Consider the following 22,347-nt stretch of genomic DNA (forward strand, 5'->3'; position numbering starts at 1 on the left):
ATTCATACAATGAAGTGTTACTGATATATGTAACCACCTGGATAAATCTCAAAAACAATATGCTGAGAGAAGCTTTACACAAAAGTGTATATCCAGTATAATTCCATTTATACGAAATTCTAGAACAGGCAAACTAATCTATGGTGGAAAAAAAATTAAAACAGTGATTACCTCTGGGAAGTGGTTGGTGGTGTTTGGAAAGAGGCATGAAGGAACCTCTAGAATAATGGTCATGTACTATATTGGGACACAGATTTGACTTGTAAGTGTATGCATTTATCAAAACTCAGCAAATGTACACAAGATTTGTGAATTTTATGTATTAATTTTACCTCAAAAGAAAAACTGTAAACAAATATCAAACTCTAGTGACTGATATGCATAGGCTGACATATTTTGGAAGAAGTGAACTGAGGTCTGCAACTTAACTTTGAAATGCATCAAAAATAAGGTGGACTGATAGATGGACAGAGGAATGGTTGGACAGTTATGTGTTATGCAATGATAGTAAAACATTAATGGGTGAAATTTAGATGCAGTTGCACAGGTGTTTGCTGAAAAATTCTTTCAATCTCACGTGTTTAAAATTTCCACGGGGCACCTGGGTGGTTCAGTCAGTTAAGTGTCCGACTTTGGCTCAGGTCATGATCTCGCAGTTCATGAGTTTGAGCCCCACATCTGGCTCTGTGCTGACAGCTCAGAGCCTGGAGCCTGCTTTGGATTCTGTGTCTCCCTCTCTCTCTGCCCCTCCCCAGCTCATGCTCTGTCTCTCTCTCAAAAATAAACAAACATTAAAAAAAAATTTAAGTTTCCATAATAAAATGCTGGTCAAAAAAGGTAAGTCTATAGGGCATGAGTACAGCATATTTGTTACATGAAGCCAAATATCAAAGTACTTTGACCAAAAGAGTAAGACTGGTTGAGCCAGTCCATTCAACTAACACTACCCATCATTTGTGTCAATACAGGCTGTACCAGGTCCCTTTATTTGGTGAAGAGAGCCAATTAAAATATTCTCCACTGGTAGAACAGCATACCTCTCAAGTCTCTTGGGACAGTCCTGGTTTAAGCCTATTGTTCCAATTGTGTCCTAGTGTAGAAAATAAATTATATCGTCACCCTATCCACTCATCTTTCCAATTTTCTAAACTTTTGGTTTATATTTGAAGAATTTCCTTTTCTTCACTTTTATACTACTGTTTGCTTGATCCAAATTATTTCTTTAAAAACTTACTAATACAATGGTAAAACTGGAGTACTCACGGGTAGCCAAGGAAAAGGAGATTGAGCACTGAATGGCTTCGGAAGAGATTGACGAGGGTCCAACAAAGTACCCATCCACATAAAGTAAGTAGCACCAAACGAGCTGATATCAGAACCATGTAGTGAATCATAGATGCCGCACCCGCCTTAGTGGCCTGGAAGTTTGGAACCACCAAAAGGAACATTTTATAAATGGCCTTATTCAAAAGCAGTATGACTCAAGTAAGGAAATTAGTAGATTTAGTGGAAATCTGTGACCAAAAAAAGGGGGGGGTGGGGTGGCGGGAGAAAAACTGTCTCATCCCACTTACCTTCCTCATTTTTAAAGATTCAGACCTCTCCAGGAAATTTCTTGGTTCTTTAAGTTCTTATGACATTGTCTAATTTGTTTACATTAGGGCTTCTCAAAGTATGAGAGCCACATTCATCAGAGTTACTTGGGCTACTTACTGAACTTGCAAATTCCTACTGCCTTTCCTTACAGATAGAGAACAAAGCTGTAAGTGAAGGAACCTGTATTTTAATAATCTACCAGGTGATTTTTATGTACATAAAGATATTGAACCATTAATTTATCTGACTTCAGATTAAACCGTGATGACCTCAACAGGAGTAACAACACTTCCATTTTTCTTGCAATCTTCCCCCCAATCTATTTGCTGAATTAATGTGTAATAAATTACTGAAGATTCAGAAAATAATCAGACCTTCTCTGACAAATCCCTATGTAAATAAAACTTTCTTTTTTGACTTTTGCAAACATGGAAATAATGTACAATCACTTCCACTTCTTTAAATCACAGTTATTCAAATATTTGTTCTTAATCTCACATTTTAAAAACTGATTAAATACAGTAAGAAAGCATACTTATCTAAACATGAAGTTTTACAATGTTATTTTCTTTTACAATGAACTAGTAAGAAGAGAATAAGCAAAATGCAGGGGAAAATGGTAGATTCCTACAACCTCAAAACAGCAGTGTCAGAATACAGAAAGAAGAAAAAAATTATGTGGGGTCAATATCAATGGGAGGGAATAAAGAGACTTTCAGATCCTTCATATATCCGTTTCTTAGTTTACCCAACATACTACATAGCATATATAATATACATGCAATATATAATATTTATATAGTTACTTATAAATGCAAAGAAGCAGGTGAATTAATACCCTAAGTCTCAAACTATGGAGAAGGTTCAAACTGTTCTCAGTCACAGCAGGGCAAATAATTGTGTGTTACTACCCTGATATATACCTCATGCCAATGTACCTCACGTGTCAAAGCTGCTGGAATTATGCCATTGCCTCCATTTTCAAAATTTAAAGGCTGTTTCTGAGCAATGTCACCAGAGTAGCAGAGCTTGGATGTATTTATCATTTTTGCCTTATTCTAAAGTCCAAGCTCTTAACCACTATGTTATGTATGACAGATACTGTATCAGGCCCTAGGGACACAGTAATAACCAAGACAAATAAGACTTCTGTCTTTATGAGGCTGCCGAAATAAAAAAGACAATTAATATTTATACAAAATAATTATTTTTATAATTGTGGTATAAGTGCTACAGGAAAAGAGTAGGCTGTTAAGGAGAGCAAATAACAAGAGACCCCTAATCATTGGGAAAGCTTTCTGAGGAAGTGATATTTCAGCTGAGATCTAAAGAATAAGCAAAAACAAGCCAGGTAAAGAGTAGAAAAATATTCCTAATATTATGTTAATTGAGAAGTACAGTATATATACAAATAAAGATTAGGAAATATACGAAAATATGGTCTTCTCAATAATGAGGTTGTAAGTTACCATTTTTTCCTGCTTTATATTTTAGTGTTTTCCAATTTTTTTCAATAAAATATGCTACTTGCCTATTTAGAAAAATAATTTTTTAAAAAGGGAGTTGCCTCAGGTTGGTAGAAGAATAGCTGAATAACTTTTGGTTTTGTGGAGCAAATAGAGAAGTAGAATTGGCCTGGAGGTGAATGAACAGTCTTATCTAGTTGGGAGGTATTCCTCCGAGAATAGTATTTAGCTTTCTGAATTAATTACCTCCAGCCTCTCCTTAAAAATGGTCTTTCTCAAGGTAGGGATACTTTCTGATTTAAGCAAAAAAAAAGAAAAGAAAAAAGAATGTAAACATTTTAATGGAAGGAAGGAGAGATGATGATGGTTCTTATCTAATTTAGCTTTTTTTAAGGAAAAGAATCACTATACAGCTCTTATTTTTAATTTCTGAATAGGTAATATAGTCAGTGCTCAAAATACAAAATGTGTAATAGTGTTTACAGTGAAATTTCCCTCCTAATGGTCTTGTTCCCAGACGTAACTAGGCAGTCCATTATTAGTTTGTATGTCCTTCTACAGATAATTTATTCATATATAAGCAGGTGTATTTTGTTCCTTCCACCTGCCTTATTTTAAACACTGTTCTGTACTTTGTTTTTTTCACTTAATATCTTAGTGGTCAGTACATTTTCATCTTTTTAATGGCTGTGTGCTATTCCATTATGTACATATCCCACAACTATTTAAACATTCTTTAATTCTTTCTCATGGACTTTAACTTACAGATTTAAGTCTTTGACCAGAAATCTTTTTAAATTTAAGTATTTTGATCTCTGTAAGAATTGCCGGTTTCTTTAGAAAACAGCTAAATACTTTCCAACTAAGATCATGCAAAAATTGTTAAGCTACTGTTAAGCCATTAGCAAAAGAAACAACAGAGTAGGTCAAATTATAGCCCTTGGAGCTCCAAGGTAGAAACCTCAGTCATGAAGGAATTTACACATTAGCTGGACATACTAATTTGGCATAAACAAGTACCATTTCTAAGTAATTGAAGAGATGAAACAAAATCCTGCCAGTTTTCACAGATAAAAGCATAAAACTCCACTGAGTTCCTCTAAAGAAAGAACGGATTTTAATATATCCAAAGGCAAGCATCTATTTTCATGATCTAAATAACGAACCTGGGAGAAAAGGTTTTAGACAGGCTTTCCCGCTGTGAAAAAACAGGGAATCCTACTTTTGGTTAATTTCAAATGCCTTTCAGGTTATGACTTAACATCTGCACTTACTCTGTGCTCACAAGAAATAAGGTTCCTGAAAATTAGAGCTTATAGACACAAAGACAAAACATGCATGTTTTGGAAGGAAAAAAGTTGACTCTCAGTTATCTGTAATTATAGTAACTATTTACTTAAAACTATACATTAAATTATAAACTCCAAAATTAAAATTCTTAGTCACTTCAGCTAAGATTTTTTGTTTTTGTTTTCATAATCATTTATAGGGCATAAGATAACAAAATCTTAAGAGAACACATTTTACCTCCTTCACTGGAGTTTACAAATATATTAAAGAATAATTACCAATGGCCATTTATATCAACAACATGTAATTTAAAAAAGACATTAACGTCCCAAGTCTTTATTGTCCATTAAGATTCTAATCTTTAACATTAGTCTTATGCAAATTTGGATGTTGTCATTTTAAAATTCCAAGTTTTAATAAACTCAAACAAGTATCTCTTGCTAGCAACTCCACAAATGGTATATAACTTCAAGTAAATGTTACCTAAAACAAAGTTTTAGATGCAACTGTTCATTTATATATAACTCTTCGTATCAATAGTTATTTAAAATTCATCCTATTTTTACTATAACTACTAAAATAAGAAATGTTATATCGAAGAAGTTGGAAACTATAAATAAGCTCCTATCAAACAAATGAGATTTATAACCGTTCTCTTGAACACAGGACACTGAATTTTAAAGATATTGTAGGAAAACCTTTTAAAAATAACTAGCACAACTCATGTGGAAGTAAAGAAATTAATTTGTAATTGTAGTCAATTATATTTGGACACGTCACATATTCAGCTTGAATCCATCTTAATAACTAACCTAGCTCCAAGTGATAAAATATAGTGTTATAGAGCTGTTACCTCTGAGATGAGGGCCCATACAAGCCTCCTTGCAAGCATCACTGTGATGAATGCTGCCAGGTGGTAATCAATGAGATGAAAATTCTGTTAAGAGAAACAAATCACTGCATCAGAAAGAAATATGTGTATCTGGCTGCAAATATTACACCAAAATGTTTGCCCCCTCAAAAGATCTTCCTTACATCACCTTACATATACAGACCACAAGAATTTAAAAGCTCTTGAAGAGACTACCTACCTTCTATTTCTCCTTTCATGAAAAACTGCTTTAACTTTACAAACACTATTTTAAACTATCTGGAATGTATTCCTCTCCTTTCTTTGAAAGTTTACTGTGTTGAAAGGAAAAGACTATAGCTTTGAGTTAAAAAGTGATAACTTGCAGAATTATAGCAAGAATAACTTATTTAAAATGCCATATTTATAGTAAGTGTCAAATGTAATGGATGAGATGGAACTCTTAGCGTTCAGGAGTTAATATTTTTGGTCTCTCTATGCAAGCTTATGTTAATCTAATTGGGCATCTACTAACCTATACTCCCTCCTGGCTGATATATCAATTATATTCACTTTGGTCTTTCTCTTTAACTTGATTTAACAACGTGTCCTCTATTTGATCTCTTCTTCCTAAGAAATTCCAGCATTATCTAGATGTTGCATATGGTTCCTTCTAATTCTAAGCCTATATAAATAATAAGCAAAATGAAAAATCATTAGCAACAAACAAAACTGGGATGTATTTTCATCTTGTTGGTCAAAAGGTCAATAGCTTTCCACAGTCCTTCTTCAAAAGCTGAATTTCTTAATTCAGTCAGTAAATATGTTCTGGGCACCCACAATGTGCTCCAAGTACTCTTCTTGATACTGACGATACACTGCTGAAGAATGACAGACAAGGTTCCTGCTCTCCTGGATCTTACTTTTTATTGTGCTGTGAGAGGCAAAGGGGATAGCAGAGATTACTAGTTGTCTCTTCTGCCATCATAGTCAAATTTAAGTGGGCACTGACTCCTAGCTAACTACAGGTTTATTTCCATGCCTCCCTTGCAAAAACTACTTATAGCTAAGGGATGTGAACGAAGTGATATATATAACTTCCAAGCCATGCCCTTAAAGGAAAGAGCTGTCTTTCTCCTTTCCTCCTTCCTGCTGGCCATATGTGCTGACAGGAGTCAGAGTAGCTATCTTGGACTATGATTTGGAAGAAGCATGTTGGAGCTGGCAGAGCAATAGAAACAAAGAGGTGCCACACTGGCATTATCACCTACTTAATTTTTTTTTTTTTAATTTATTTTGAGAAAGAGAGCATGAGAGATCACAAGCAGGGGAGGGGCAGAGAGAGAGAGAGAGAGAGAGAGAGAGAGAGAGAGAGAGAGAGAATCCCAAGTAGGCTCTGCTCTGTCAGTGCAGAGCCCAATGTGGGGCTTGATCCCACAAACTGTGAGATTGTAACCTGAGCCAAAACCAAGAGCTGACGCTCTACTGACTGAACCACCCAGATGCCCCTCACCTGCTTAATTCTTATTTCATAAGGAAATAAAGTTCTATTCTGCTTTAGCCACCCTGTTACAGCAGCTAAAGCCATATCTTTCATAAATTTGTTTAAGTGTAAGGGCAATGACAAGCTAACAAGCAAAAGCATTTTAGACAGTTATAACTGCTCCCAAGAAATAAGACCATGATAAATAATAACTGGGATAAAAGGTGCAGAGTCAACTTAAATTGTTGGTTAGGGAGGACATCTCTGAGACTGTGGCATTTGGATTGGGAGCTGAATGACAAAAAAGCATCACCCATGACAAGAGCTGAGGGCAGAGAGCACCAGGAAGAGGGAAAAGCAATCACAGAAGCCCTAAGACAGGAATATATATGCCTGATGGGTCTGAAAATCAGCAAGAGGGCTGGAATGAGGTAATGAGCAACAAAAGATTGAGTTTACATATATTCTTTAAAAAAATTTTTTTAATGTTTGTTTTTTTTGAGGGACAGAGAGACAGAGTGTGAGCAGGCAAGGGGCAGAGAGAGAGAGGGAGACACAGAATCTGAAGCAGGCTCCAGGCTCTGCACTGTCAGCATAGAGCCTGATGCTGGGCTTGAACTCACAGTTGGAACTCACGAACTGTGAGATCATGACTCAAGCTGAAGTCGGACGCTCAACCGACTGAGCCACCCAGGTCCCCCATATTTAAAAATTTTTTAACGTTTGAGAGAGAGAGACAGAATGTGAGTGGGAGAGGGGCAGAGAGAGATGGAAACTCAAAATCTGAAGCAGGATCCAGGCTCTGAGCCATCAGCACAAAGCGCGACACAGGGCCCGAACCTACAAGTCATATGATCATGACCTGAGCCGAAGCTGGATGTCCAGCCAACTGGGCCACCCAGGCGCCCCTTAGCATTTTTTTTTTTTTTTAACATTTATTTATTTTTGAGAGAGAGAGCACACACACAGGCACAGAGAGAGGGAGAGAGAATCCCAAGCAGGCTCTGCACTGTAAGCGCAGAGCCGGACACAGGGCTTGATCCCATGAACCTTGAGATTACAACCTGAGCCAAAATCAGAGTTGGACATCTAACCGACTGAGCCACCCAGGTACCCCTATACCCTCTTAGCTTTGAGACTCCTTCTTGCTCACCCCACTCCTCCAAAATAATGCAAACAAATTTACTACACCCCCTACCTAATGTTTGAGGGTCTTATTTATGGTCTTATTTATGGACTATCACCAGTCCATCTAAGACATTTTTGTATCAAAAGATTTAAGTGCCTAATGTATCATATTGTTAAGCAAATTTTGTTATATTCTGAATCACCAAAAACTGGTAATTCTGTAAACCAGAATATCTGATTAATCACCCTTCACTCCTGACTATTCTGTATAGTTTACTATGCTACTTCTAGCTTTTATGTTTCTTAGGGTTAAAATTTACTCAGCTAATGTCTTGATAGCTAGAATAATACTTTACTTATTCAGGGGGTCTACATTTTCTTTTAGATAATTATTAAGATTTTGAAATGGAAAAAGAAAAACCTAATATATAAGTCTGACAAATTTCTGAGTCAGACACACATAATAAAAAAAGACCACTAGTTGAGATCTAAGTCCCTTCTAGAGCATCCCAGTCACATAGCCATCTGCTATGTTTGAATACCTTCAGTCACAGGAAGTAACTAGGTCTCTGGAGCCCATTCATCTTTGAACAGCTCACTGAATCAGGCCCCTCTCAGATGGATGGGCTAAAATCTTACTTGCTGTTCCACAGATGTTATTCTTTGCTTCACAAGTGAACTTTAAATTTTGTGTGAGCTAGGACCATATATGGCAGATAAGTGAGCCAATCCACAGAATAACCTGTTTTAAGTGTGCTTTCCTCTACTGCACAGACCAGAAAGCTAAAAACTACATTTCCAGACTTTCTTACAATTGAAGTTCTAGATTTGACTTAGTTTCTGCCAACCATAAGCATTACATAAAATCTGAATTCAGAACTGAGTGAAATGGGGCAGGGTAAAAGGCACTCATTTTTGTTGTTATGAGTCAGAGCAAAAGAAGCATAATTCTGGACTCAGCAGCTATAGTAGTAGCTTCCTGATTATGACAGGAGCACTGGCTCCCTTTGTTGCAAGGCAACATTTGTAGGGGACTTTTAAAAGAACTCTTGCCAGAAACATTTGACTGAGAGAAAAGTTCTTTGATCAGCTTACGAATTTAACAACTGAGAAGTTTCCATGGAATGGCAAAGTGAAAACTGAATAATGAACTACCCAGCAAGTACTTATGGAGTAAATACAGAATAAATACAAAAAGTAAAGCATAGCATTGAGTGAGCACTCACTCTGTCACTACTGTGATTTTGAGCCAGCTTTGCAATCTTTAGATCTCATATTTCTCATTTATAAAATGGGAACCAGAAAGTAGTACCTGTTTTTAGAAGGAGTAAATAAGATAATACTTGCAAAGAATAGTAAGCAATGAATGTTTGTCAATGTCATCGTTAAGATAGTGAGGAATTTACTTAAAGAGCTACATAGCTGGAAGAAGCCTTAAAGATCATCTAATCCAACCTCTTCATTTTACAACAACATGGCCAAAGAAGGGTAAAGTACAGTTCCTGCACTCAATAAATTCATAATCCAGGAGAAAAGGCTATTAAAAAAAAAAAGCACACAATTTGGCACTGAATCATTACAAGTTTTTTTTTTGTTTTGTTTTGTTTTTTGGAATAACACAAGCAGGAAAGTTTATTAAACCACAAAGTACACTCTTGATATGTAAGAGCAAGTGAGCTCACGAGAGCTGTGCCAAATCGTTACAATTCTTAAATAAACCAAAATTCTCTTAATTGGTATTAAGTAGGTGTATCATCAATATGCAAAGAAATTTTTTTTTAATATTTATTTATTTTTGAGAGAGAGAGAGAGAGAGAGAGACACAGACAGACAGACAGGAGAGAAGAGAGGAGACATAGAATCCAAAGCAGGATCCAGGCTCTGAGCTATCAGCGAAGAGCCCAACATAGGGCTTAAACCCATGAACCGGGAGATAATGACCTGAGTTGAACTTGGATGGTTAACCAACCAAGCTACCCAGGTGACCTGAAAATTCTTTTTTTTAAAGTTTACTTATTTTGAGAGACAGTGAGGATGAGTGGGAAAGGAGTAAAGAGAGAAAGATGGGCGGGGGGGGGGGGGGGGAGAGGAAGAGGGAGAGGGAGAGAGACAGAGAGAGAGAGAGAGACAGAGAGAGAGAGAGAATCCCAAGCAGGGCTTCAGTGTGGAGCCTCATGCAGGGCTCAAATTCACAAACCATGAGATTATGACCTAAGCTGAAACCAAGAGTCAGTCACTTAACCAACTGAGCCACCCAGAGTCCCCGGAAAGAAAATTCTTAATAGTTAATTCCAGGAACAACCAAATGATACAAGTTTTGTTTTGTTTCGTTTTGTTTAATGTTTATTCCCTTCCCATATCATTTTGAAGATTTTGGTCCACATTTGAGTCCTATGTTTACCAGGCCAAGGAAGTTTTCTAATCTTGATAAGTCCCAGATACATAAACTACCCAGCACAATAGTCTTCTTTCTCCTACAGTGTATCTCCACTACCCACCCAAATCTGCCACTGCCAACCACTTACCTATCAAGTAACCTGAGCACCCTTACTTGTTACTTTATATACCCATCTATGCAGAACCTTCTCTGCACTGAGATTGTCCCAGCTCTCCTAAAGAAATGGAAAGATCACAGAAGAAACCTACAATATATTCTGACATACTTCAGCAAAGATAGTCTTTGTCTCCATTTTATTTTTGTAACAGCGCCCAATTTTATTCATCATAACAATAAAACCTATGAAAGGATTATAATTTCTAGCCTCCTTGCAGTTAGGAGTGGAAGCATGTGACAATGATGTGAGCCTGGCCCACAAGAAACTCTCCTTCATACTTCCCTATGCTCTTTCCCCTTTCTGGCTGACGGAGATGGACCACAGCCACCTTGGAAGCCACATACTGGAAGACAGAAGAGTCTCCATCTGGGTCCCCTGACTGACCACATGGAAGCATGCTAATCCTGTGAACCAAAACAACTGCCTCAGATATTACGTGTTTGAAGCATTATACAATTTTAGGTTTATCTGTTATAGAAGCAGCCATTATCCTAAAATAGCCATTAAAAAGATACATTTCCTAGAATTTAATCATATTGGCACCTTAAATATCCAACAAATTTAAGACAGTGTAAAGAAAGCTAAGTATCGGGGCGCCTGGGTGGCGCAGTCGGTTAAGCGTCCGACTTCAGCCAGGTCACGATCTCGCGGTCCGGGAGTTCGAGCCCCGTGTCAGGCTCTGGGCTGATGGCTCAGAGCCTGGAGCCTGTTTCCGATTCTGTGTCTCCCTCTCTCTCTGCCCCTCCCCCGTTCATGCTCTGTCTCTCTCTGTCCCAAAAATAAATAAACGTTGAAAAAAAAAAATTAAAAAAAAAAAAAAAAAAAGAAAGCTAAGTATCAAAACTCTTTCTTGATATTATTGTAACAAATTATTTAAATGTTTTTTGTATTTTCATTTATATTTCATTTATATTTTTACTTTGTCTGGTCAAGGACCAAAGACAGATATTTATATTTTAACAATCTTATGAGATTAGTTTTTAAAGTAATCTGTGGTTTAACAGAAAAACATTTTGAAAGAAAAATTATGAAGACAAGTAATTTGTACACATAGGCTTTCCACTAGTTTCTTGGTTAAGTCACATAAAGGCCTATTAAGACTTACCAGTGAAGTACAAGAAGCAGGATGATTGTAAGGATACCACCACACTGTTTTATAGATATTGATATATTGGATGAACAGAGCAACCAGCAGGTAGATGAAAAAGAGAAATTCAAAGAGCAGGCTCCCATCCACAGGCAAATCAGGAATTTGGCAATGACGAACAGGACCTGGGGTGATTAAGGCTGTGATAGGTGGGACCGGAAGGCCAATAGCACTACCATTCCTGAAAAAGAAAACTACGGTTAACTCAAATGGTGACAGCTTTCAGAGTTATAGAGCATAAAAGGACCCTGCTTCCTTCCCCATTAACCTTTTAGCTGTTGGCCTTCCCCCAAAGTAGGACATCCTCTCCTAGGATGTCCTACTTGTCTCTCCCTCTATGCACACTCTCTCAGTGATCTAACATGTGGCCACAGCTTCCATGATCTCCAATGTGCTGAAAACTAAAATTTTTCTCCATAGAGCTCACCGCTGAGTTTCAAACCCACGTTATCATGCTATCTACTGGACATTGCTGTGTTCTTCCTCCTACAGTCTTGATCCTAGTTCATGGCCTACTCAGTAGTTGCCAAAATCAGAAACTTGGGAGTCATATTAGAACTCTCCTCTGCCTCTCCATACCTAATCACTCTCTAAATCTTATATATTCCATTTTGTAAAACTTTTTCTACACTGTACCCTCCTCTCTAAACCCAATGCCTTAGTTCAAGCAGTTACCATTTTTTACCTAAACTATTGAAGTAATCTCCTTAAAATTAACTATTGAATTCTCCAACCTGCCTTCAGAGATCTTTCTAAAGTGAAATTGATAGTGTTACTGTCTTGTCTAAAACTCTTTAATGGCTCTCTACTGCCAACAGGATAATATCCAGAAATTTTCAGTATGTCCTATGAGGCTCTCTACTTAACAGATTAACAGATTAGCCTCATCTCTTATCACGCCTCCATATGCAACCTATAGAATACCCATGCTATTTGCTGTCTGTGAACATACATGCTGTTCTTTTGTACATGCTATTCCTTTCACCAGCAATACCATTCAAAACCACCTTCCTTAACCTCTCACTTACACATTTACTAACAAAATGCTTCAAGACTTTTTTTTTTTATTTTTTTAAATGTTTATTTATTTTTGAGACGGAGAGAGACAAAGCATGAGCAGGGGAGGGGCAGAGAGGGAGACACAGAATCTGAAGCAGGCTCCAGGCTCTGAGCTGTCAACACAGAGCCTGACATGGGGCTAAAACCCACAAACCATGAGATCATGACATGGGGCTCGAACTCGTCAACTGCAAGATCATGACCTAAGCTGAAGTCAGAGGTCAACCGACTGAGCTACCCAGGCGCCCCCTTCAGGACTTTCTTTAAATGATCAAGCATATCCTCCGTGCAGCTTACTATGAGTCACTCAGTCAAAACTAATTCACCTCACCTCTGTGCCACCATTATACCTAAATTATGCCTTTATTATTGTACTTTCCATTACTGTTACATTATTTTTGTATACATCTATGCTTTGTCTATTAAATCATAATCTTAAGAACGGAGACTGTACTTTTCCTAGTTCACTGCACATATATACCTTTATGTTGAGAAGACAGCAGACTAATATATAGTCACAAAAGAGGTATCTTTTAAAACACAAATTAAAATATGGAGATTTTAATCCCCATCTTCTTGCTGTTCTTTCCTCCTGGATTTTTTATAGGTCAGAAATAGCTGGGCTATCTAAAATGATAAGATGGGGCCGAGGGGGGGGGGTAAGGAATAAACTTTTCAATTGTTTATATGCCTGGGAATAGTTACAGAGATTTAAGGTCTACTTTTGTTTACACACCAAGGAAAAGAGGCTCGGTTCAGATATTTCCAAAGAATATTCTAGAGAGGGAACAATATCAGCATTGCCGTTCTACTCTAAGATTTCCAAATATAGAATTGTAGCATTAGTATGTGACATTTACAGTACTTTAAGTGACTCATGGGAATATGAACTCTGCTCATTCTCAACAGTTAAGAATACCATGGCAGAATCTCAGAAGAGCTAGAAGGGAAGAACAGGAATGGGGGGAGGATAGGTAAAAACTGTAAAAGTTTCTTCCTCTCATTCCCAGAGCATACTCCAATAGAACAAGCTTACCAATGAATAGGTTGTGAATTACCAGTAGGTCTCATAACCTTACCTGCTCAATCATAAACCCATAATTATCATACCATAGCCCTCCGGTGTATTATGGGACATGCACCACCGCACAATTCCAAGAGGTGCACTCACACAGAATAAAATGTGAAAGGTGTGCAGTTGTACAAGTTGGTGGACTTCAATGAAGGGGATTAATGCCAACAGCCAAGCCATTCCCTCTCCCCAGTTAATAATCAATGAGATAAGGAAATAAATTCTGATGAGAAGTTACAAGGTTAAGAGCCTCTACTCTAGAACATGCTGAAAATTCTTATTCTTCTTCAGTCAAAAATATATGAAAGGAGAAAGCATGCTAAATTATTTGCTATTATTTAAAGGTTAAAAAGGTTCTGACAGCTTTTCCCAAGTAAAGAAGACAAATGTGCTTCTGCAGTTAACAAATTCAATAAAATGCTGGGCTTCAAGAAATATTCAAAACAAAGTGCAGAAGATCTACACTTGTGATATTCTATACAGCCTTGGCTATTATACTTCAAAAAACAAAGAGATAAAGGTCAAATAAAGTGATGTAGAGCATCTGAGGGGAAAAAGAGTTTTATTCTAATTTGAAAACTTAAGAGGAGGTAAGATCAAAGTTCTTAAAAAAAGGCAGCTAAAATAAACAGACTTTGTCTATACATCTCAAAAAATTAGTCAGAGTAATAAAATAATAATATTATTAAATAATAGTATTATAAATAGTATTATTAAATAATAATAAAAGTATTATTTTTCTAACAGGATATAAAAATATATGCAAAAAAAGCAAAATAACACCAATGTCTGAGATACAATGTGGGTAGTCCTAGTCTAAACAGACCAGCTGTATGTAGTCTTTGAGAAAGTAACTTTATATTCTTGAGCCTCAGTTTCTTCACCTGTAATACAAGAGTTAGAATAGATTGTCTTTAAAGAATTATTTTCAATGTTAACATAGAATATTCTCTTTTAAATTATGCTACAGGTCCCTAAATCATGCCCAGGCTTGAGGCTCACTAGGAAAATTCAAAGGTCTTGGCATATAGTTATGTTCACAGCTAAGATTTATTACAACAAAAGGATACAAATCAAAATCAGCAGAGGGAATAGGTACATGGGGTAAAGTTTGGAGGAAACCAGGTGCAAACTTCCAAGAGTCCTTTTCAGTGGAGTCATTTAGGACCCACTTAAATCCTTGAGCAACTACCTGTGACAACACATGTGAAATGCTGTCTATCAGGAAGGCTCATTAGAGACTTAACACCCAAGGTTTTTACCAAGGTTTTAGCTAAGCATATGGATACAGCAAGAAAGATTCCAAGGAATAAAGAAGAATTAGAAGGGATGGAGAAAGCAGTGATCATTTGGACATAACAAAGTATAAGCAAGGATAAAACAAAGAAAAAAATCACTCTTAGTCTTTCTCAAATAAAATTCTCCTTCAACTAAAAGCTCTCCAGGAAACTCAGAAATTCACAGCATATCCTTCTTCTTTAGAAGGCAATCATTGAAGCACTTTTCCTATGAACAAATTCCTGCTCCCCATAAGAAAAAAGGAGGACAGGGAACTACAGAATTCAACCTTTACTTTTTTTTAACGTTCATTTTTGAGAGAGAGAGAGAGAGAGAGAGAGAGAGAGAGAGAGAGAAAGCGCACGTGCACAAGTAGGGCAGGGGCAGAGAGAGAGAGGGAAGGAGACACAGTAGGGCTCTGCGCTATTGCAGAGCCTGATGTGGGGCTCGAACTCATGAACCATGAGACCATGGGATCATGATGAGCTGAAGTCTAATGCTTAACCAACTGAGCTACCCAAGCACCCCTGGATTTCAATCTTGATTGTGTCACTCAACTAGCTCTTTGACATTCTCAAGTTAACTTCACCAATCAGGCCACAAACACCTACCAAATACAGGCAAATGTTCTCTTCTCCAGCTGACCTGTATCTTGCAGAATCAAATATATCATCCAAAATTATATCACACTTAAGCAATTATCTATTAGTACTCTACAGACACTCCAGAAGTGAGTTCTCTAGTCTGGATTCTGTCTTACTTTGTACACATTCTTCCTAAAACTATTTTCTAGGCCACCTACCACTGCTATTATCCATATTTCTTATAATCCTTTCTAGGTGGTATGTAATAACCTATTCTAGGCTGCTTCTTTCCCATGAAGAAACAAATACAGAACCACCTTCCAAAATAACCTCTGTAGGTAAAAGTGTCACAACATAATTCAATAATAGTTTTAGTGACTTTTCAAGCCATAAAAAGTGCCAGGAAGAGAGAAGTGCACAAAAAACATCAGGAAGGCTGAAAAGGCAACAACAGTCCAGATTGCTAGTAATACTGAAAACTAGAATCCAAGCAAGAGAAAACTCTATTTAGAAAGGAAGCAGAAATTACGTGACAAAAGTTATCTTGATCAAACACTTGATAAAGTAAAAGCCATCTCTTTCCACTGCTATATGACTGAAACTCCTCATGAAGTGAGTTACCCTGGATAGGATTAGAAATAATCCATCCTAACTTCTGAAAATTAGGAACAAAGATAAATTTCCATTAAAAAGGCCAAATTCTTTACTCTCATACAACATGAGATAAGTCTTACAATGTTTGGGTTACAACTGATAGTTTATTCATTTCAAACAATTTTTTGAAGAAAATAATTTGTAAGATCCTTGATAGAATATGACTTACAGTTTTAGAATTTCACATTAACTGTCAGTTTTAATTTGTCCTCCCCTGTCCAAAAAAAGAATGTTAGTAAGTAGTTAAACAACCACATTTGTCTTATACTTTAAATTCACTTCTCCCTTCTTTTAATGGCTAAAAAAGGTGATGACTAGAATCTGAATTATCAGCTGTAAGAACAGGACTACTTTCACTTTGTGGGCCCCATATCACAACTTTCCACTCCAAAGTACTCTGAAATACTGAGCTTTCAATCTTCAAGGGCAGGATTGCTACAAATAATCTTGATAAGCAAATTATCATAATAGCATGATGACTGCTGTCATACTGATCATAGGATATTACAAATTATGCATAGTCTTATTTCTTCTTTACCTGTTCCTCAGGCCTGTTCCATTGCCACAGCCCCCACCAACCAAAGTCTGTAAAGAAGGTAAAGCTGTACGGCTTAGCTGCTGCCGACTAGGGCCCCTCCTTCCACCGGGCATGTCCGGGAACCAATCTGCTTCCAGTGCCACCTGTAGTTGCAATCCAGGTTAATGGCTGTCAACCTGTTTCAACTCTGAACAAAAGAAAAGACATTTAAACATCAGTTTACTATTTTTAAACTAGTCAAGGTAACAAAACAACCAGAAAAACTGAATGAGTAGGCCTTGTAAAACTAGATTTTCAAATAAATGCTCCCCCAGGGTCTATTACCTACTTTACTTTGATGAAAGGACTACGCAAACTCTAATGGGTCAGAAGCCCAAGTTGTGATCTAAGCTCTGGTCAGCATTAGGTAAGTCACAATTTGTGTCTTTTGTCAGCTGACTTGTGTCATATGAAAAATATTACAATCAGGTAGAAGTTAACAAGAAACACCTAACAAACACATATCGAATTCAATATTACAGATATTTCACAGTGAACTACCTGAAATACAGGAGAATCACCACTGTCCAAAATGTTGTGCTTTGTTATCAAGGGATCTGGGTTCTGAGATCAGATGTGCCACACATTATCTGACTGTAACTGAGTCACTTTACCTCTGAGTTTGTTTCTTCAAAAGTGTTCCTTGTCCTACAGAGGTGATTGTCAGGACCGACAAAGATGGATGAAAGTACACCAGTTGGCCTTTTAAGTCTTTAAAAGAATTGTTCAAGTTGTAACTCCATATGTTAGAGTGTAAATATTAGAAAGAGCTATAGTGGATGGCCACTATACTGGTGTGAAATCATTTAAAAATTACTGAAACTGCAGGATTAAAAGGCAAATAACAGATAAAGACCGCCCCCCCCCCAGTCGAAAAGAAACTGTATCTTGATCAATTTACGGCAAAAACATGGCTCTGCCAATACGTACACCAAAATCTACTTCCTAAATAATACAACTTAAAAACGACATCCTGGAAAAAAACCCTTGTTTTCAAACGTTACTGCAGATTGATCCGATATTCCTTATTCCTAACAGCCTTCGGCGGTAGACTAAGAAACCCCAGGTAAGACAAAACATTCAAACCGCTAGATGTAGGGACTGCTGGTCCGTGCTCAGTTAACGAGGGAAAGAAAAGTGTGAAGCAAAAAACTGGGATAGAATAGGCGAGGGGATGAGGTGAAGGAAGGCAAATGGCAAGAGACCACAAACTTCAACAGACTGGCCCTTAAGAGGGGACAAACGACAAAGAGGTTCCCGCGGCGCAACCCAGAGGACCGAAGCACGCCGGGCAGTCGGACAGCGCATACTGTACATGCGGGAATACTCACGCATGGAGGAGGCCCAGCCGGTGGGGCGGGATCCCTGGGAGGAGGCGGCGGCTTTACAGGCTGGACCCCAGGCAAGAGAATTCCCTCCCCGCGTTGAAGAGCTCCAAACGAGCTGCTTGTCCGCAGGGCGTCCCCGCCCGGAAAGTTGAGAAAAGGTGTCCAGGCTTCGGGCTGCCAGAACCCGCCCCAGCCCCAAGTCAGTGCCAGAGTCAGAGCCAGAGCTAAAGCTAAAGGAAGCGCCCGGCCCCGTCAGCACTCAACCTCAGCCTCCATTACCGCGGAGCTGAGCAGACGTGGCAGCGCACGGCAATGACGTCAGCTCCGCGACCGCCCGCTGCCCCAGCGTCTAGCTGGCCCCCGGAACTGCTCTTGCAGTATGAAGAGCCAGCACCCCACCCACTCCTGCATGCACCTGCGCAGTGGGACTCTCCTTCTTCATTGGCTTGTCGTCCAACCTACCCAGCCAACGCTGGCCGAAGTATTTCCTTCCTGGACTTCTACGATGCGTTGGCACCATGCTAGGGGTCCTTATTGTGTCTCTTGGACTCTCCTTAACAGCTACGTACAAGTTATCGTCCCAATTTTACAGACGGAGGAGATTCAGAGCCGTCACCCACGGTCATGTCACCGCCAGATAAAGGAGTTCAAGTCGCGATGTCCTGCTTCATCATCCAGTCTGCGTCTATTGTATGTGAATTAAAGGACTGGATGGATGCTGGAGTTAATACTACAGATTGCTCAGTCTATTGAAAGAGGCGAGACACCAGGAAAACACAGTCATTACAATTACAGTAAATGCAACATTAAAAGTATGCCCAGGGGTGCCTGGGTGGCTCAGTTGGTTGAGCCTCCTAGTTCGGCTCAGGTCATGATCTCGCGGTTTGTGGGTTCGGGCCTCCCTCCCTCCCCCTCCCCGTCAGGCTCTGTGTTGACATCTCAGAGCCTGGAGTCTGCTTCAGATTCTGTGTGTGTGTGTCTCTCTCTACCCCTCCCCCTCCTGCTCATGCTCTCTCTGTCGCTCTCAAAAATAAACATTAAAAAAAACCCATTTTTTAAAAGTATGCCCAAAGTCCATATATTAGCATGCAATTCAGTGTAATAAATTCTGGGGGATGGTGTTGGCGCGTTTACCAAGAAAGACACAGCAAGCTTGGGGTTTAAAGGGAAAACTGCAAGAATGAATAGGTTTTCATGAAAGGCTAGCTTTTAGTAAAGGAAGTGACATAAAAAAGCAAAATGGTGGGTAATATGATGAATCAGAAACTGCCAATAGTTTACTATTAGAAAAAGGGTAAAAGTGTCAAAAAGAGTAGGTATATGAGATCTCGCGCTCCAGAGATGTTAAGCACCTTAAGAGAAAGCCCTCTCTGTGGAGTACATGATTAGTTAACCTTTATTGAGAGTCATTGCGGTGCCAGGCACTAGACTAGTGCCTTTACATATTTCATTTAAATCTCATATTGCTCTGATGCTATCATTGTTCCTATTTTACAGAGGAAACAAGTTTTAAGAGAAGTTAAATAACTTGTTGAAAATAACCGCACTAATAAGTGGCAAAGCCAGAATTTAGAGCCAGAATGACAGATATCAAAACCATTAAAGTTAGTAATATTCCAAATATTCTTACTGTCCTAAGGTACTACAGAACTTTCATTCATGAATATGTAAAACTCAACATAGATTATTACATATTTGCATAATTTTGTACATTTATTTTATATTTGCTCTGTTAACTGCTTCCTGGCTTGCTACATTGAAATTCCTTTGCCACTTTTCTGTTGGCTCCCCAGCATCCTCCATTCATTCAGCAAGTATTTATTTAGCGCCTACTGTGTACCAGGCATTGTCTTAGTGAACAAGACAGATATGTTCCTGACCTCCTGGACTTATATTCTAGTGCAGGAAGCATTTAATAAATAAAATACGTTATTAGTATTATGGAAACAAACAGGGGCTAAGGTAGAAAATAAGGAAGGTGCCATTTTGAGGGGATATGTGTTTGAGGGAATGGTATTTCAGTAGAAGCCTGAATGTTGGGAAGGAACCAGAGGCAAAGATGGGAGGGAAAAGCAGTCAAGATAGAAAACAAAACTTATGCAGAAATTCTAAGGTGTGTTAGAGCTTGGCATGTTTGAGAAACAACACAAAGCTGTATAGCTAGGTCATGGTGAGCAAAGGAGAATGTGGCATGACTTGAATTTGAAGAGCAGGAAGAGCTTGAACATGGAGGGTCTTTCAAACCAGATTTTTTACATCTTAAATTAGTGGCGGGCACAGGACTCAGAAATCTGTGATTTTCATAGCTCTAGGATTCTGCTTATTTACATATGGGAACCACTGGAATAAACTATCTCATCTGTTAGGAAAATGAGACAATTATTTCTGGGGGTTCACATGCAGCCTATCTCCCAATCTCTTGATGCTCTTCCACATAAACATTGTAAAGTTGCAGAAAATATTGATTTATTCTCATTTTAAAGACATTGTAATAGAAGGTTATTTCCATTTTCGTCTGACAGAAAACTGAAATTATGGAAAATAAAAACTTATTAAAGTTTTAAAAATTATTCTCCACTATATTCATTTTAGACTACCTTTGAAGAGGTTACTGTGGTGTTTGTCTACATAACACATTGTTTTAGTTATGTGCTTTTTAAACATTTATTTATTTATTTTGAGAAAGAGAGAGAGAGAGCACAAGCAGGGGGAGGGGCAGAGAGAAGAGAGAGAGAGAATCCCAAGCAGGTTCTGCACCATCAGCAGAGAGCCTGATGTGGGGCTCGAGCCCATGAACTGTGAGATCATGACCTGAACTGAAATCAAGAGTCAGATGCTTAACCAACTGAGACACCCAGGTACCCTAGTTATGTGCTTTTGATGAACCATTGATTTTGACGTACTACACGTCTTCCTAAAGTAGAAGCAACAAATTTCAAGGTTTCATTTGGATCCCTGAAGAAGTCTTGTATAATATAGTGTTGAGGATCCATTTTCTCTTCTTGCCTACTCACTCCCCCGAAGTGAGTGATATAACCCAGTCCTAACTAATTAACATTATTTTATCTTCCACAACTCCTCAATGTGCATCCTACTACCATCTCTACTACTATCAATCTATGTTCTACCCTGACCTTCTGCAAATTATGGCTCCCCATTTTTAGTGTCTCCAGCACACTATTCCTTAACTGTAATATTTCCTTTTCATTTCAATATGCTCCTGCCCTTTTCCAAATTTCCATCTCACATTGATCTTTCTTTCTCTCTACTGAAGCCAATAGCAATTACATATTGCCTTACGTTATAAATAATCTCTGGAGAAGTGTATTTGTCTTCCCACCAGTTCTAAACTCAAGGACACAGATCTCATCTCTCATACTTTCATGTATTTCCAGAGCCTAGAATGTTGCCTTGTACATTTTAGACAGTGAATAAATACTTGTATGATTATTATATATACCTATGTGTAACTATACACATATACTGTCCCGTATAATGTTACCCACAGATTTTTCCCATGTTTAAGTCACTTCAATTGTTATAAGATAAAAATTCCTATTACAAAGAGATTTGTTCTATACTATTTTCCAACCCTTGAGTTCTAAAAGTGCTGTACATATTCAGGTACTCAACAAATCTATACTATTTAATAAGAGGCAGTTTGAGGGGCACCTGGGTGGTCAGCCTCCAACTCAATTTCAGCTCAGGTCATGATCTCACAGTTGTGAGACCCAGCTGTGCATGGAGCCTAAGATTCTCTCTCTCCTGCCCCTTTCCCTCACCTGGACTCCCGCGCTCTCTCTTGCTCTGTCAAAAAAAAAAAAAAAAAAAAAGTTTGATCTCATGCAAAAACTTCTAGCCTATGTTGTACTACTATGAAGCTGTGGGCAAGAAACAGCCTCTCTGATCTTCAGTTTTCTGGCTGCAGAGAATAAGGTGTTTTAAATATGCTACAGAATGTAAGGAATTACCATTATTAGACTTATTTTCCCAGGGGATGCCATTGATTCATTCTCTCCTGGGCTTCGATTGTATGAGAAAAAGTGAGGAAGAGAGAAAGATACATTTTGAAACTTTCACTACACCCGGCGACATGAAGCACCTGCTAACTATACAGCTTGGCTCGGAACAAACGAGCCGGGACTATGCACACGCCTCCACCACAGTTCCAGAGCGATGCTCCCTAAGAAACTGTGCCGCAGGCCGGGACTTGGGGGCGGGGAGGCGGAGTGGTGCGCGGCCATCTCTGTGCGGGGCGGCCCTCCGCCCACGTGGTGCGG

General features: G+C 38.4%; 1 protein-coding gene across 1 annotated transcript in view; it reads right to left on the reverse strand.

The window, feature by feature from the left end:
* Positions 1 to 18,394, reverse strand: part of TMEM39A (transmembrane protein 39A) — a 31,138-nt gene extending 12,744 nt beyond the window's left edge. The window contains exons 1-5 of the mRNA XM_003991664.5: positions 18,071 to 18,394; positions 16,701 to 16,887; positions 11,474 to 11,696; positions 5,206 to 5,289; positions 1,264 to 1,418 (exon numbers count right to left, since the gene is read on the reverse strand). Of these exons, the coding sequence (XP_003991713.1) occupies positions 1,264 to 1,418; positions 5,206 to 5,289; positions 11,474 to 11,696; positions 16,701 to 16,813 (575 nt within the window). The 5' untranslated portion in view covers positions 16,814 to 16,887; positions 18,071 to 18,394. The remainder of the gene's footprint in view (positions 1 to 1,263; positions 1,419 to 5,205; positions 5,290 to 11,473; positions 11,697 to 16,700; positions 16,888 to 18,070) is intronic.
* Between the last annotated feature and the right edge of the window lie 3,953 nt (positions 18,395 to 22,347).

This window comes from Felis catus, chromosome C2 (genome assembly GCF_018350175.1).
Source record: "Felis catus isolate Fca126 chromosome C2, F.catus_Fca126_mat1.0, whole genome shotgun sequence".
Lineage (NCBI taxonomy): Eukaryota > Metazoa > Chordata > Mammalia > Carnivora > Felidae > Felis > Felis catus.